The 15,733-nt window shown below is 42.9% G+C and overlaps 7 protein-coding genes across 7 annotated transcripts; 3 read left to right on the forward strand and 4 right to left on the reverse strand.

Annotated features, from left to right (window-relative positions):
• Positions 1–66: 66 nt before the first annotated feature.
• Positions 67–864, reverse strand: PADG_04646 (uncharacterized protein; the record flags this gene model as incomplete). Its single annotated transcript, XM_010761785.1, has 3 exons — positions 67–198; positions 320–694; positions 745–864. The coding sequence occupies 3 exons, from the start codon at positions 862–864 to the stop codon at positions 67–69; spliced, it is 627 nt and encodes a 208-aa protein (XP_010760087.1).
• A 485-nt stretch (positions 865–1,349) lies between these two features.
• On the reverse strand, positions 1,350–2,665 carry PADG_11804 (uncharacterized protein; the record flags this gene model as incomplete). The annotated part of the gene is made up of 6 exons (XM_010762225.1): positions 1,350–1,458; positions 1,583–1,968; positions 2,060–2,113; positions 2,165–2,309; positions 2,482–2,493; positions 2,583–2,665. The coding sequence occupies 6 exons, from the start codon at positions 2,663–2,665 to the stop codon at positions 1,350–1,352; spliced, it is 789 nt and encodes a 262-aa protein (XP_010760527.1).
• Positions 2,666–3,126: 461 nt separating this feature from the next.
• Positions 3,127–3,937, reverse strand: PADG_04649 (uncharacterized protein; the record flags this gene model as incomplete). Its single annotated transcript, XM_010762018.1, has 2 exons — positions 3,127–3,390; positions 3,515–3,937. The coding sequence occupies 2 exons, from the start codon at positions 3,935–3,937 to the stop codon at positions 3,127–3,129; spliced, it is 687 nt and encodes a 228-aa protein (XP_010760320.1).
• A 1,672-nt stretch (positions 3,938–5,609) lies between these two features.
• Positions 5,610–6,356, reverse strand: PADG_04650 (uncharacterized protein; the record flags this gene model as incomplete). The annotated part of the gene is made up of 2 exons (XM_010762019.1): positions 5,610–5,718; positions 5,866–6,356. 2 exons carry the CDS (start codon positions 6,354–6,356, stop codon positions 5,610–5,612), a joined length of 600 nt encoding a protein of 199 aa, XP_010760321.1.
• A 503-nt stretch (positions 6,357–6,859) lies between these two features.
• Positions 6,860–7,430, forward strand: PADG_11805 (uncharacterized protein; the record flags this gene model as incomplete). Its single annotated transcript, XM_010762226.1, has 2 exons — positions 6,860–7,218; positions 7,343–7,430. The coding sequence occupies 2 exons, from the start codon at positions 6,860–6,862 to the stop codon at positions 7,428–7,430; spliced, it is 447 nt and encodes a 148-aa protein (XP_010760528.1).
• Positions 7,431–7,719: 289 nt separating this feature from the next.
• Positions 7,720–7,941, forward strand: PADG_11806 (uncharacterized protein; the record flags this gene model as incomplete). Its single annotated transcript, XM_010762227.1, has 1 exon — positions 7,720–7,941. The coding sequence occupies one exon, from the start codon at positions 7,720–7,722 to the stop codon at positions 7,939–7,941; it is 222 nt and encodes a 73-aa protein (XP_010760529.1).
• Positions 7,942–7,945: 4 nt separating this feature from the next.
• PADG_11807 (uncharacterized protein) lies at positions 7,946–10,045 on the forward strand (the record flags this gene model as incomplete). Its single annotated transcript, XM_010762228.1, has 1 exon — positions 7,946–10,045. The coding sequence occupies one exon, from the start codon at positions 7,946–7,948 to the stop codon at positions 10,043–10,045; it is 2,100 nt and encodes a 699-aa protein (XP_010760530.1).
• Between the last annotated feature and the right edge of the window lie 5,688 nt (positions 10,046–15,733).

Raw genomic sequence — 15,733 nt, forward strand, 5'->3', positions numbered from 1 at the left:
CTCCCATCAGGACCCCACACAAACCACCCATCTTTGCGGTGGTGGTGGCGGTGGTAGGTTTCGCCATTACTGCGGTGAGACATCCGGAGGGATTTCCCGGACGAGTTTTAGAATCTCCGATTTATTTTCCCCAATGACGGCAGTGCCATTATTCCAATCGACGATCTTAGGAAGGGAGGATAGTTCAGAGATTTTAGCCTAGCCAAACAGCGAAATATCACCTCCTTTCCAGAAAACAAAATTGGAAAAAAAAAAAAAACATTGGGTAAACCAGAAAGGGGAAAGAGAGAGAAAAAAATATATATATATATAAACTCACAACCGGCCTAACAAACCTGCCTCCATCCTCTTTCAATCTCCTCAATGCATCCAACCTATCCTGCGCCCCCTGTACCAGATCCCCCGGTTTCGCCATCGCCGCCCCGCCCCTGGCCTTCCCCACATCCCCTCCCACATCCGCACCCACGTAATCTAGGATATTTTTAAGCTGATCCGGAGTAGGGGGTTCCTCAGTGACATTCAGCTCGAACTCGCAGCGTTGGTTGGGAGAGGTTTCGGATGCTTGGTCGATGGTTGCGTTTGCGGCGGCAGCGGCATTGGCTTGTTTTAGAAGGGCGAGGACGCGGCTGGAGGCGGGGAGGGAGGGTTTGTGGAAGAGGGTTATTACGTCAAGGGTTTTATGCTGACGGCGTAACTAGTGAGTGCAAGATCAAGATGAGGTGGGGACATGATTGGAAAACGTACGAAGCGGAACATTATCAGAATGGTCTTATTATAGTCTTGGGATTTTTGTGCAGTTTCCTTGGTGTAGAGGTTGTAGATGGGTTGGGTTGAGTGGCGGTTGGTGGAATGATGAGAGGCCATACAACTCTAGTTACGTCACGCCAGGGACTGCGCTGATTGGCTAGTTAAGGACCCGAATATACATAGATGATTATCACAGATAGAGGAATTAATTAACCATATGACAACGTATAGAAATCTTAGAAAGATTCGCTGTGCTAAAGCCCTAAAAAGGTGACTAGACAACTAAATAACTAGATAAATGGCTTATAATATTTCAGATGTGTTGACTCCAAAAGATAGCACATGCAAAACAGAATTAAGCGATTAAGAATAAGCCCGGCTCTATCAGCAGGGTCGTTTGATGGCACTTCCTAGTGAATATACACACGGCCAACGTGCATTAAAAGGTGTTGCCGTGGCCAATTCACGATCTACGGTCTTTATATTTATTTTCTTCTTGATTTTGTATATCGATTGGCAGACAAGACTATGACAAACAAGATAACGAAAGCCAGGAACGATGTATGGAGGCCCCGTGGACCCCTATCCGAGACTGCATCTAGTCACGACGATTTAGGCGCACCTTGATTGTCACCCTCAGCTGGAATTACCTTCTCCAGGTATCTCTGCAAATCCTGAATCTCGAGGGGATCTGCTGAGTGGGTCATGCCTCTTGAATCGAAGTTAGAAGCCGTCATTGGCAAGCAATAAAGAAACGATGATAGAGAAGGGTAGTCAAAAACGAAATACGAAGGAAAGGTAACAAAATAGAAGATAGAAAAATGGGTAACCATACGGGTACTTATAAAAATCCACCGTCATCCCTAACTTCCTCAGCTCCTCCGCAGACCCTTCAGCCCAGTCAAGAAGCACCGTAGGGTCTTCATCGCCATGTGCCATAAAAACCGGAGTCTTTTTGTTCGGGAAGCCCTCTGGGATGTACGAAGGGACCTTATCTCTCAACGGCAGATAGCAGGAGAGGCCAAAGATGCCGCCCAGCTTCTCCTTCTGCGTGAGCCCGGTGAAAAGTGACATCGCACCGCCCTGAGAGAAGCCGCCCATCACGATGCGTGACGGCTTGATGCCCTTGTCGATTTCTTGCTTGATAAGCGTATTGAAATAATCGCGTGATCTGAGGATTCCCGGCTCGTCTTGGTTATTGCCAAAATCTTCCACGGAAACCTGCGGGGTTGTAATTTCAGGCGGCGACCCTTTTACTTAGTAATGAAAATTTGGATTTGGGAGAGGAGAGGGGGGCATATAAGAGACAAACATCTCGGCCAAGTTTCTGGATATCGTACCAGCCTGGCATCGACATGCCAAAATTCTATCCAGCAGCAGCAGCAGCATCATATTAGCAAAGGCTTCTCCATAGTACCTGACCAACTGCCGCTCTCCCCGTATTATCACGGATCCCCATGGAATTCCTTACAATCGTGATCGGAATCGCTGGCGCATTTGGGAAGATAAACGAGACTTCATCGAACAAGCCCCGCCGGCGCCAATTTTGTGCAAGCATGAGCCTTTACGTTTTCCCAAATGAATGCGGTTATAGCATTTGAAACTTGTGAGCTTTACATTTCATGTCCTTGCGTTGCACGGATTGAGAAGAAGGGAATTCCCTGTAGTTATGGGAGGTTGGGAGGGGGATAGCGGGGACGGAGAGCGGGACGACCGCGGGGAATTATCGCATACCAGCCAGCACCGCTGTACATCGACGAAGTTAGCCAATAAAATTCTAATGCAACAAATACTTTTTTACACGATAAAGAAAGATACATTAGCCCAAGACGAACCTATCACCCAATCCATGTGCCATTATAACTGTGGCAGTGTGCCTTGTCAGGGCGGGCACGATGATCGGCCCTGATGCAGCCATTGTTTTTTTGGAGTTAAAAATCCTTATAGCAACAGGGTGACTAAAGAATCAATTTGATACAACCGAAGTTGAATAAAATATAGCTGGAATTCGTTCGGTTGATATAACAATCTGTTGGTTGGTTATTTTGCCAACCACCACCGCTTTCGCGCGGAGTCGAGTAATAAACTTCGCAGGGAACCTCGGGATGAAATATGGATTCCTTGGAGCCGCTGGCTCTGGAACTTATCAACGTTTGAAGAATAATTCGAATAGTTCGACATCAACGCTAATATCGAACGAAATTCAGTACGCTTTCAACTCTCTAAATACAATGCAGTCGATTCATCTAGTCATTGCACGTGGCATTTTCTTTACACCTAAGATCTGCCAAAGACGCAAAAACATAGGCCGCCTAATTGTAACACGTATAGAAGAGAACAGGAACAAATGGAAAAATTGGCACGAGAAATTTTAATTAACTAGAGAAGCGCAGCTGCTCCCAAAATCGCCGCACCGAAAACTCCCCACGTAGCAGCTTGCACAGATGCAGCAGCACCCTTGGGCTTCTTCTGATTGCCATCTCCGGATCCGCTCCTTTGCGGCTGTCCATTTGCTGTGGACTCATTCGCGTTGCGGCTGCGAGCGGAGCCAGAGAAGTCCGTGGCGCTGACGCCAGTTCCGTTCTTGCAGGAATTAGAAGGAGCGGAAGCAGTGACTTTTGAGGTGAATACAATGTCTGCGCACTGTTGCCAGGGGGAAGAAAACAAAACTCATCAGCACGGTCCAGAATGCTTCGTGGGTAAAATGCGATGTACAACTAATATTTTGAAAAAAAAAAAAAAAATTACGGGGTCGGGGATAACTCACGTTATACAAACCCCCAGATGGATCCCCATTCGTCACAACCTGCAACGTCGCCTCCAGGCCCTCCGATAATTTCCTCCCGAGCGTCTTCTCGCTAATTTTCACGGTGGGGAGACAGAAATCACCCAGGCCTGTCTGTCCGAACGTCGGAACCAATGTGATGTTAAAGTTCGTGCCTGGATCCGACCCAAGGGCCAGCAGGACCTGGACGGCGCTGCGGTCGTGGCCCATCTTCAGGGCGATGGAGATCTCTGGGCCTGAGAGGGCGACTTGGGTGCGGTTTTTGGAGGGGGGCAGCCCGGAGCATGGGTATTGGGTGCTTTTATCATGGTTGCTGCCACGGGAAGGGGGTTGCAGGAGATCGAAATGGGCGGATGTGAGGGTGAGAAGGCCGGTTAGGGGTAGAAGGGTGGTTTGGAAGCGCATGTTTGCTGTTGGCGGTGGTTATGTCGTGCTTTCGTGATAATGAGTTAGGAAGTGGGTGGTCCCGTTTGTGTTTGTTCAACTTGAGGCCGTGGGTTTTCTCTCTATGTGGATATGAGAAGCTGTTAGATATGAGTCTCAGTTAAGAGCGGACTCCAACGCGAACTTGCGTGGGAATAAAACGATCCTGTACATACAGCGTCGACAGGGGGGGGGACAGTTTCTTTCTATGGTCCAAGAGCAGCGACTCGCAGGACAACAATATCAATCCAAAAGCGGGAAAATATAAAGGATAGTAAGTATGCAGGTATTTGCCACTACAATTTCAAGATCAAGGTAATGTTGCAAAGTATACAGCAAATGCGTGGGGGATTCCTTGATATTTTAAAGAAAGCAACATCAACTCTACACTGGTAGCTCTCAACACGCGGCGGGCGAGTGGGGACCGGCACGAGCTGTTATCTCTTCCCGGCTTAATGAAGCCGACATGGGCAGTCCTGACAGTGACGGAGCTAATCTCCTGAAGTCAAAGTTGATGCTATACCTTAGCTTGCGCAGTACATATCCAACCCCCCTGGTTTCCCAATATGTGCTAAATAATACGCGCATTACTAGTATCATCTCTCATCCACGAACATCCGGAGATTGATGTGATACTTCTATAAATTATAAATGCCCTTGAGTGCAACGAGAGCTAAGAAATAGCAGGCATCCGTGCTTCGTTGCGCATGACGATGAGAATAAAAGGTCGAAATTCTCCCGAAATTTGGCCAGAAACTTTCCCCCCCTTAAGTATCAAGATCAAGATGAAAAACATCAAAAGCAAAACTCTATCAAGCAAAAACACAATAATAAACCCCACAGATAAAGAAAACAAGAAGTGAAATAAAAAATAAAAAAAAAAAAAAAAAACAGGAAAAATAGAAAAGAATGAATGAAAGAAATCGACATCTAAAGGCGCTAAACAATCTGCTCAATTCTGCGCAAAAAGGAAAAGAAAAAAAGAAAAGAAAAGAAAACTGGCAACTTGTGAACTCTCCAATCGAACCCGCCCCGCAGATCTGGGCATGTCCTTGTACTGTGGGGGGGGGGGGGGAGCAAGCAGGATGTATCCCCTTGGCCCCATTCCGGAGTTATTTAGTTCCATAGAGGGAGGGCAACCCCGTCTACATTATTACCCTTCAGTATGACTCCGCGGCCAAAAATATAATATTCTTATGTAGCTTCATGGATCCCTTCCATGACTGTGCAAATCGTCAAAGCCATACAGTAACTCCGCGTATCGTCGATCGTCGATCGCCGAAACCCGAGACCAAGATAACTTTCTCACACCAACAGAGAATCTCTGGACGCATTATTGGCCATTGACGCAAAAATGCCTCTGAGCTGGCTGGGGTCGGGCAACGGTGAGGACGTTGGTAAACTTATAGTCATAAATTTATATATGGTGGTGTAGGAACAATACAAGAACGATGCGCTACTTTCATAAATGAAGGGGGAAATAACATAACTGTCCCTACAGATCATGTAACTTGATCTGTCATGTACTCTGCTAAGCCAATAATTAAAAGCTATCATTGGCGGTAGAATATGATGGTGTGAGCATAAAATCACAAGTGCCTTCGCGCAGTACAAATTAAAAATGAATCAGCAATCCAACTAGTTACCTGTTAATCTAATGCTCATTGAAATGGTTATATCGGCCCAGCGCAACATCTCCAACGAACACGCCAGCAAGAACGGACATGAAGTAGCCAACATTCATCGTCATGACAGCCAGCATGCTGTAAATATCACAGTTAGTCCCCAACATCTACCATTACAGAAACATGCACACAAAACAAAGAGAGGTTTCGATATATTTATAATGAAAGGGGAAAAAAATAAAAATAAAATAAAAATAAAAAATAAAAAATAAAGGGGAAACTCACAGCAAATACCCCACTCCAGCAGTAACCATAACCAACAAAGCCCTGGGTAAATCGACACTAAACCTCCACGGCGCAGTCTGCCCCTTCAAATTCGCCACAACCCTAACCTTCTCCTCGACCCCATTCGCCGAAACCAACGTCCCCGTCGACGCATTGGGGTCCATCTGTATCCGTTCCGCCGCTGGAAGCTGGCCAGCGACCACGACGTAGCGGCGGGACATCGCCGCGGCGGCCCACCGGTGTTCCAGCATGGATTTGGCCGCAAGTAAGGCGCGGAATATAACGGCGAGGACGATGAGGAAGATACAGGTGCCTGCGTACGTCCCTGCGGATCTTGGGGTCCAGTCGTTAGAGTAGAGGGGGGTTGCCTGGATGGTTTGGAAGACCATTGCCATGGTGAGTTCCATGATTGAGTGTGAGAAAGAGGAGGAGGGGCTTGGAGTTGTGCTTGTTGCGGCACCGTGGGAGTCGCCGTGGGGAGAAGGAGACATCTTTATTTTATTTTATATATATATGTTTCGGGTTGTATTGTATATTTCCTCCCCCCTTTCTTTTCAGCCCTTGCTGGCGATCTCTGTTCGTAGTTATATATGTTAGGGATATATATGGGTCGTATCTCGTAATCGAGGAGGTGGATATAGATTCCTTTTGTGAATAGAGCAGATGGATGAAATGGGGGACTTCCAGAGCCCACTTCTGATAAAGATTCTTTTTGATTTATTTTATTTTATTTTTTTTTTCGTTTGCCTGAACCAATTGCTTGATATTATTGTTAAAAAGGGGGGGTGTAGATATGAGCCCATAGGGGAGAAGTCGGTGAATGCAGATTTTCCCACCCTTAGGCACGGCGGTCTTGCCCTTCCTTTTTAAAATGACGATATGAAAATTAGCCAAGTCGTTATATCCCTGACTTCAAACAGCCGCGTCCGGAGGATTTGTTATATCTGACAGCTCTGGCGGACTGTATGCAACAGGTCGCGAAGACTTTCATGCGATGCGGGAATCGGACCCAAGTACCTGGGGCGGCCATTGGCCATGCAGCACATACTTGGGGGATCGGGGGGATTCTGCAGCATGTTTTTTTGCCTCTCCAGTTTCAACCCACGAACCAAACGCCCACTGTGCGTGCGGGCCCAAAACTGGCGTAGACTCATCCAGACGCCCTCAGTCTCAGCTTTTTGTCTATATGCCACCCCACTTGAGCTCAGCTCCGTATGGGCAGCTAGATTCGACGGCATCCCGCCAGAGCCAAGTGTCCAGGTTTCGATCCGCGCTTGAGCAGATTATTCAGATCAAGTCAGGGATCCATCGAAGCCAAGAGTCCCGCCGATTTGTGCAAACTTCTAAACCCAGGTTTTTTTTTTACTAGGGCGCACCGCAAGCAGTTGCAGGTATTGTTCATGGCTGGCCATTGCTCCCGTGTTTTCTCTAACATAGAGAGGGCTGGTACACAAGGAAAATATAATAAATATAATAGCACATCAAGATATAAAATACCTGTTGCGGGGATTCAGGAAACTTTACGGGACGCCGCGGCAAACCACGGCCTCGTAAAAGTTCTCTGATAATACCTGCAGCTGCACTCCTCCGTGCCTATAATTTTTTTTACATCTTCTTGCTACTTCGCATGATTTGATGGATGCCTTCTTTGGTCGAAATCCGTAGTTATGCAATGAGAAAACACCTCAGAACGACATGGGGTGAGGTCGAGTGTTTCTATCTCTGCATAGTAGAAGAAGAAGAAGAAGAAGAAGAAGAAGATAGAGATAGAGAATATTTAAGGAGACACCTATCTACTAGGCAGCTTTCTTGCCAAACGATTTCCTCCAGGTAAACCACGAACAAAGGAGCAAAATGTCTCATTCAGGCCATTCGGCACCGTCGGGCGGGGGCTCAAGCGACGGCGCTCCCAGTTTCTTTTACATGCAGGAGATGTACTGGGCTGTCGTGGGAATGGCTGTCGGCATAGCTACAGTGGCTAATATCCTCAACAAGGTGGTAGCAGTTCAAAGGCGAGTTATGCGGAGTTCCTTTTCCCTATCCGCAACCCCGGGTTCTATTCAATGCGCTAACTAACAATATGAGACGGGCCAGATTTGCGGACTCAAGCCTGACACCGTCCAAGCCCAAATCTATCTTCTTCAGCACATATGCCACTCTCACTGCTCTGACAAGAGAGGCCTCCAATGCAACCCTTGGCTCCGCAACCATCCGCTCTGTCAAGTTACATTTCCCCCCCCTGGGGCCCTTACTGATGATGCTGGCCAATCTAGTCGTCGTGCTAGTCCTCTGCTTCTACAAACTCGACACGACAGACCAATGGAGCTGGGAGACCGTCGGCTATCGCACGGGCTTCATAGCAATCGCCCAAATGCCTCTAGTCATCCTCCTCTCCAGCAAAGCCAACATCATCGGCCTCCTGACCGGGTCGAGCCATGAGAGACTCAACTGGCTCCATCGATGGGTTGCACGGACCCTGTGGCTCACCGCAACCATCCACATGGGATTTTGGTTCCGCTCCTGGGACAGATATGATTACATCGCACTGAAATTGAAGGAGGATCCACTTACCCAGCGCGGATTCGCTGCTTGGTGCATCTTGACATTCATCGTCCTGGTCTCCGTGGCACCGGTGCGGAAACTCAGTTATGAAATTTTTGTCGCGGGGCATCTGCTTACTTTTGCCGGCTTCATTGCAGCGCTTTGGTACCATGCGCCCGACGAGGTGAAGGAATGGGTTTGGATACCGGTTGGATTGGTCGTTGTTGATCGAATCGCCAGATTTGCCTTGGTATTACACGGCAACTTGACTATTTTTCATTCGCGTGTAGATGATTCACCGTCCAGAGATCTATGGGCTAATCATGCCACGTTTACCCCCTTACCTGGAAATGTCACAAGAATTACGGTCCCGAATCCTGTGATATCTTGGAAGCCGGGGCAGCATGTTTTCATGTCATGTCATGGCCTGGTTCCGCTCCAAAGCCACCCTCTCAGCATAGCTTCGATTCCTGCGGATAAGAAGCTAGAGTTCCTCGTCCGTGCCCAAAACGGAGCCACTGGGAAGTTTTTCGCCCATGCTTCAAAATGCCTTCGCATCGTAGACAACAGAGACGATAATTCTGACAGTGTAAAACGAGTTGGCGTGGAGGGTCCGTACGGAAGAATACGCCCGCTGCGACAATTCGACAGTGTGGTACTGCTTGCGGGAGGGATGGGTGCTACATACACCATGCCATTGATGCGGGATACTGTGGAAGCCTGGAAAAATGAATTCCTGGAAAAGTCCTCCCCACGCACATTACCTCTGTTTTCTTCTCCCTCACGGTCACTAACTAAACGGATCCGGTTTGTTTGGGTAATTAGATCCCGATCACTGCTAAGTTGGTTCGCGGAGCAAATTCAAGTTGCGTTGCAGGATATAGATGCATGCCGACAAAGCAATCCGGCATTCGACAGAGAACTCCAGGTCAGTGTCTATGTCACTTGCGATGAGGAGATGTCTTCGACAACAACAACAACAACAACAACATCCAAATCGCAATCACTGCCGCTCGCACAGCCGCAGCTCACAATCTCCATTCTCGAGAAATCCGACGGTGTCGAAAAACAAGTCCAGGATAAAAGCATCGAAACCATTTCCATACACTCTGCCGCAAAAACGGAACGATCCGATTCTCAAACGGCGGCTCAAAGCTGCCAGCCAGATGGCGGGTGCTGCTGCACGCGCAAAGTCATGGACGAAAATTCCTCCTTTCCGCCCTGTCGCTGCTCTTATCCATCTCCCACACCATCAAAACAGCCAATTCCCCAGGGAAATCCAACCCACACTTCAGACTCGTTACCATCCTCACCACAAACATCGCAAACACCTCCGCCACCATTACAACATGAACCTCAAACTCCCACCACACACAAACACCTCTCCAACCCAGTTCCCAACTCAGAACTAGACCTTGACCCACGCATCCGAATCCTCTCCGGCCGCCCCGACTCGCGCGGCATAATCCGTAAAGTCCTCGAGCTTGGGGAGGGCGAAAGCTCCGTTGTCGTATGCGGCCCGCGCGGGCTGAATGCTGATGTACGCCGGATTGTTGTGTCGCTGAGCGATGAGCGGGCGGTGCATAAGGGGACAGGGGCTCAGGGGATCTATTTGCATGTTGAGAATTTTGAGATTTAAGACGTTGGATTTTGGAATGGGTATTGCGAACTTTGATTGTGTGTGGGTTTTCATTATGCGATACCACCAGTAAGGGGTCGCGTGTTCGTTATCTGCGCGTGAACATTGTGTGGGGAAACTTCAAGGGACGGGCCCGTCTACCATTAGAGGGTAGAAATGGCGAATTTCACTACATAAAAGGGACGGGTTGGATTATATCCATCTGGGCGTCGTGGGGTACGAACGAAGGATAGATTGGGATCGTTATATTAACTTTCTCAGCTTTCATAAGAATGTAATGAGAAGTCAGATATCCCGTCAAGAGATACGGGATTTCCTTAGTTCCACAACTGAGGGCCAACATGCAAGTTGAGATATTAAATCTCTGTCAAACGAGAAAACCGATTTCTTCAGGCAGTCCAATGTCAACCTGTGTATTCTCGATTATCTAGTCATTGATTCTAGATCTAGTTTTAGCATTAGCGTACCTCAATCCGGAGTTAAGGTGGCAATGATATATGTACGTCCGCCATCCGGCAAAGTGAGGTATATATGATCGCCAGAGAACCCTAATGACTAGTCAGGGGAGAAGCTGAGATCCCAAGGATCCATAGGGCTTAATAGCCCCTATTACAAAGGTGCTAGTCCAATCATCTTCATACCGAAGCTCCGCTCCCTATAAAAAGGAAGCCCAATCCCCTACATGATCTGTATTTCTCTTTCCTCCCTTAACGACTTCGTTCTGTTTTCACACGTGTTAGTTATTAGCTGTTCTCAGCGGCTAGCCTGTGACAACTAATAAATATAATAAAATTTGAACTATATTTGGGGAAAAAAATTTTGTGTGAAATACTAAAGCTAAGAAATCTTGATAAATAGAAGATATTTTAAAAAAGATCATATAAATCAAATGAAACAAGCAGTCACTGATTTTGATTACATAACTTCTGAATTGATCACACATTTAACTAGATATAAAATAGATCTTATAATCTGATAGAATAGCAAGCTTGATCAATTTCAAAGATTGCCAACTACAAGAACAACTATAATGGAAAATAGATTATATGACAAAAGAGTTTGATAATTTTATTACTTGAACAGTCAATTGAATGAAGTCTATCTTCATTCATTTTATCATACAATATTAACTGTGCAAGATTGTATAGTAGAAATAGAAGATTACATACTAAAGAGATTTACTGACTGTATAAATTCTAACTAATCTTATATAATTTATAAGAAAATCCATTAACAGTTATTAGTTGTTGATGTGCAGGCAAAGCTTTGTGTTGTTTCTCTGAGCAATCATCTCACATGTGATTCTGTCTACTAGTTACATAGATTACAAGCTTCTTCATTCAATATAAAATTGATCATCTTTGATGCGTACAAGCAATTGAATAGGTAGGATAAATCATGTCTGATTCTCTTCTAATAAAGATGGGCAAATGCCCTGCTATATATATACACACTATAATCACTCTATATGGTAGGAGCGATTGCATAGGATAGGAAATATAGGAAAGATTGGGGCCTCTGAGTGGATTAGGGAGGGGCGAATAGAGAGTGGATACTAATATAGGAAGGGGCGGAAGAATAGGGGAAGGGGCGGAAGAATAGGGGCGGAACGCCACAATCTTATAGTTTTCTTCATTATTCTATATTACAGCGCAGCCGCCTGTAATATGGATTAAGGTATCCCCTCGTCCGTCTTTTGTTGCACAATTAGCGTGGTATCACTAGGCGTAAAATAAAGGCATTTGTCAGCATGTCTCAACCAATAGGTTCACGCACTATTTTGTATGGGCTGCTATTGGTCACTACAGATCCACACTCGCGATTTTCGTGTAAGCAGAAAGCGCGTTGAGAATTCAAACCTACCTACATGCCTAGCCCTATCCACCTGCAAATATGGAACCTACAGGGAATTCAGATGATTTTCTAGAATCCTGATCTTAATCTATGCATCAAATAACTAATATATTCTCTAGAATCTATGAAAAAGCCAGGTAGAACCTCTACAAAGTGAAAATGAGCAATTGAGGAAGTCATTGCAGAGATACCACCTCTAGAATCAGTCAAATTTCTTCCTTTAGAACCTAGTTCACGGCTGTCAAATCTTCATATTCCATCAGATATTGATGTTCAAAGCCCCTATGCCTTATTTACCTTATTCTTCTCTGAAGATTCCATTCATAATATTGTCAATTCAACCAATCTCTATGCAAAATTGAAGGGAGATGATGGAGATACTGATAATGAAGCTCCAGAGAGCTTTGAGAAGAATAAGAAGAAGAATAAGAAAGAGGAAATCCCTATGAAAGCTTCTGCAGAACCCTCTATATTTATGGAAACATCTAAGGAATTGAAGACCTCTATTCAGCAACATCCATGGAAAAAGACCACTTCAGAGGAAATAAAGGTCTTTTTAGAAGCTCTTATCTATATGAGGATTCATAAATCCAGCTGGACTGATCATTATTGGAGGAATAATCTGAGAGAAGGTCCTATTCATTCAGTTCAATTCTATATGACCTTGAAACATTTTGAGCAAATCAAGCACTATTTTCATATATTCAATCCTTGAGAAGCTTACCAGCCAGATTCTAAGAATAAAGATTGGTGGTATAAGATAGAGCCTTTGGCTTCCAACTTCCATAATGCCTGCTGGAAATATTACACCTCTGACTCAGAGATTTCCATTGATGAAATCATGATTAGATGCTTTGATTGAAGTCAGCACACATATAAGATGCCTGCTAAGCCAATTCCTCAGGAATATAAGGTCTTTGAACTAGTAGAACATGGATATCTTTGGACATTTTCCTGGTCTAGCTGCCAGCAGGGCATAATGTCTATGTTTCAATTTCCAGGAATTACCAGAACTGAATTCATGGTCATGAATATGATTCAGCAGCTTCCTAAGATCCCTATTATTAGATCTACTGAGGAATCAAATACTAGACCTCCTACTGAGACTCCTATCATTGAAGCTTCTATCATCAAAGCTCTCCCTACTAGTGAAGCTCCTACTAGGCCTTCTGCTGAAGAGTCAGCTAATCAACAAGTCACTTCATACTCAATTTACCTAGACAACTACTTTATCTCTGTTCAATTATTTCACCTACTTTGAGAGCATGGCTATGGAGCTTGTGGGACTACCCGCTCTAATCAGGTTCCCTCTATTCTAGCAGAGCTCTGAGAGCATTCAAAATCAAAGACTATTCCATGGAATACTCTACATGCTATGGAAGTGAATAATGTCCTTTGTCTAGTCTGGCAAGACAATAATATGATATTAGCTCTTACTACTATTCATTCTTTTGACACCTTCATTGAATGATTTCAAAGACAGTCTGGAGAACTCTCTATCAATGCTCATATAGTCTGCCCAGTCTTTGAGAATCAACCTAGGAAGAACCTTCAGATTCTGAGGATTATTGATGACTATAATCATAATATGAATGGAGTTGACCTAGCAAATCAGTATAGAGCTTCCTATAGCTCTCATAGAGTGAGCTATCAGACCTGGTTGTCTATTTTCTATTGGATTCTGGATGCTGCTGTTGTCAATGTGTGGAGGCTTCAGTATATATATATGAAGCAGCAGGAAGTCTCTAGGCTTCCTACTCATATAAGCTTCTGTGAGAAGCTCTATCAGCAACTCTTTGAATTCAATTTGAAGATTCATGATGATCTACCCCATGAGTGATCAAATCTAGAGCTTATTCATCAATGAATTTCTCTACCAAAGCCTACAATTTGTGTCTGGTGTTGATATATGCGAAAGCTAGGTCAGCAGGAGAGTAGACAAGCTCCTAGATCAAGATCTGGATGCTCAGCATGTAAGAATGTGGCTCTTTGCTTGAAAACTAGATGCTGGGAGGAATTCCATGGCATTGACAGAGCTGAAGAATCTATATAATGTAATTAGGCTTAGCTTATTATAATACACCAATACCAAATAGTACGCAATATTACGCCATTTAGCCAATAATATCACGTATAATATACACTAATGAAATCGCGCTAATTGTGCAACAAAAGACGGATGAGGGGATAGTTGCTCGTTCATTCCACATTCTAATCCCCAGTTATAGTATTCTCGTCGCGCAGCTACCTAATTAGAGAGATGAATTGAAGCTTTGTTTTGTTATCATCTTGACTTTAGACTAAGCCAAGACATTCTATTAAATTTTTAACTAATTGAAATGTAAAGCTTTAATATATTTTTTTAAACTATATAATTTTAAAGAATTTAATAGCTTAAGAAATCTAAGTTTTATTTTACAATATTAAAAAAATAAAGTATATATGAATATACAGTTTTCAATTTTAATATTATCTATAAATTTATATTGTCATGACAAAATAAGTTTAATATTTCTATAATATTTAAAACTGCTGACATATATATTTTTTAAAGAAAATTATATTTATAAAAGTAATAATAATAAAAATTATAAATCTTATATAAATTTTTACAAATATCTATTTTTTTAAAAAAAAATAAAAGTAATAAACAAAGAGTATTAACGTTCTCATAATTAGAAAAAATTAACCTTGAAAAGGTTTAAAACTAGTTTATAAATAGTACTTAATGTGAAAAATTAAAAGTTATAACTTTAAATCTCATAGAAAGTATATTAAATTTAAAGAGAATATATTTAAAAATCAATCATATCATCTGATATATATCAGATGATGTTTAATTAATATTTTTAGTATTATAAGCTAATCTAACTATTGATCTATCTTATAGTTTATATAAATTATCATTATTTTTCATTCAAAAACTATAACTATTATAAATTTTAAAATTAATATCTTATTTGTCCTCTTTTAAGATTTTGGATAACTATAGTTTTCTTTACTATAAATATATCTTCAACACTAACTAATTGTGCTGCTGCGCAATTCACATCTTGTGTGGATGCATCACACCAAAATGATAAAAACATCAAAATGATAAAAATTTTGAATCACATTCTCATTATTGAACTCTATATCAACAACCAGTAGCTAATTTATAATAAAAAAATTATCTATATCATTCTCAGTATATGTGTCATTTTTAAATTAATTTAATTTCTTTTCTGTCAGTGATGTGAATGAGTTATTATCAATTTTCATGGAATCAACTTCAAGTCTCTATCAGTTCTTATTCTGTTCTTTTTCAGCTTCATTATTCTTATACTGCTTGATTTTTCTATTGACATCTTTAATAGTGAGGACTTTCTTTACTTGAATTTAATGATGAATTGTTTTAGCTCTGCAGTGTTTACTGACATTGAGAAAGTTATTAATTGATGAAGATGATAAAGATGATGAAATTGTAAGATTTTTATCATTTCAGTGTTTTTATCATTTTGATGTGATGCACTCACATGAGATATGAGTTGCACAGCAGCATGAACAGTTAGTGATCATGTCCACATTATTAATATGAAATTTCAGATTTGGATTAATTTATGATAGGAATAGATTAACTAAAGAGATATATAGATGATATAATTACTTCTCATCTGCATAAATCTGCAGTAGAGAAGGTGATGCGATTCACTGCTTAAAGAGTGTCAAAAACTCAGCCAAATTTCATGGATATATATCAAGTTGAGCTCAATTTGCAGCTATTGTATCAGAATTAAAGACTGCTTTTGCGAAGTGAGAGGCGTTGAGAAATTGTCATTTTTCATACTTAACAAA

The sequence above is a fragment of the Paracoccidioides brasiliensis genome (assembly GCF_000150735.1).
Source record: "Paracoccidioides brasiliensis Pb18 unplaced genomic scaffold supercont2.5, whole genome shotgun sequence".
NCBI lineage: Eukaryota > Fungi > Ascomycota > Eurotiomycetes > Onygenales > Ajellomycetaceae > Paracoccidioides > Paracoccidioides brasiliensis.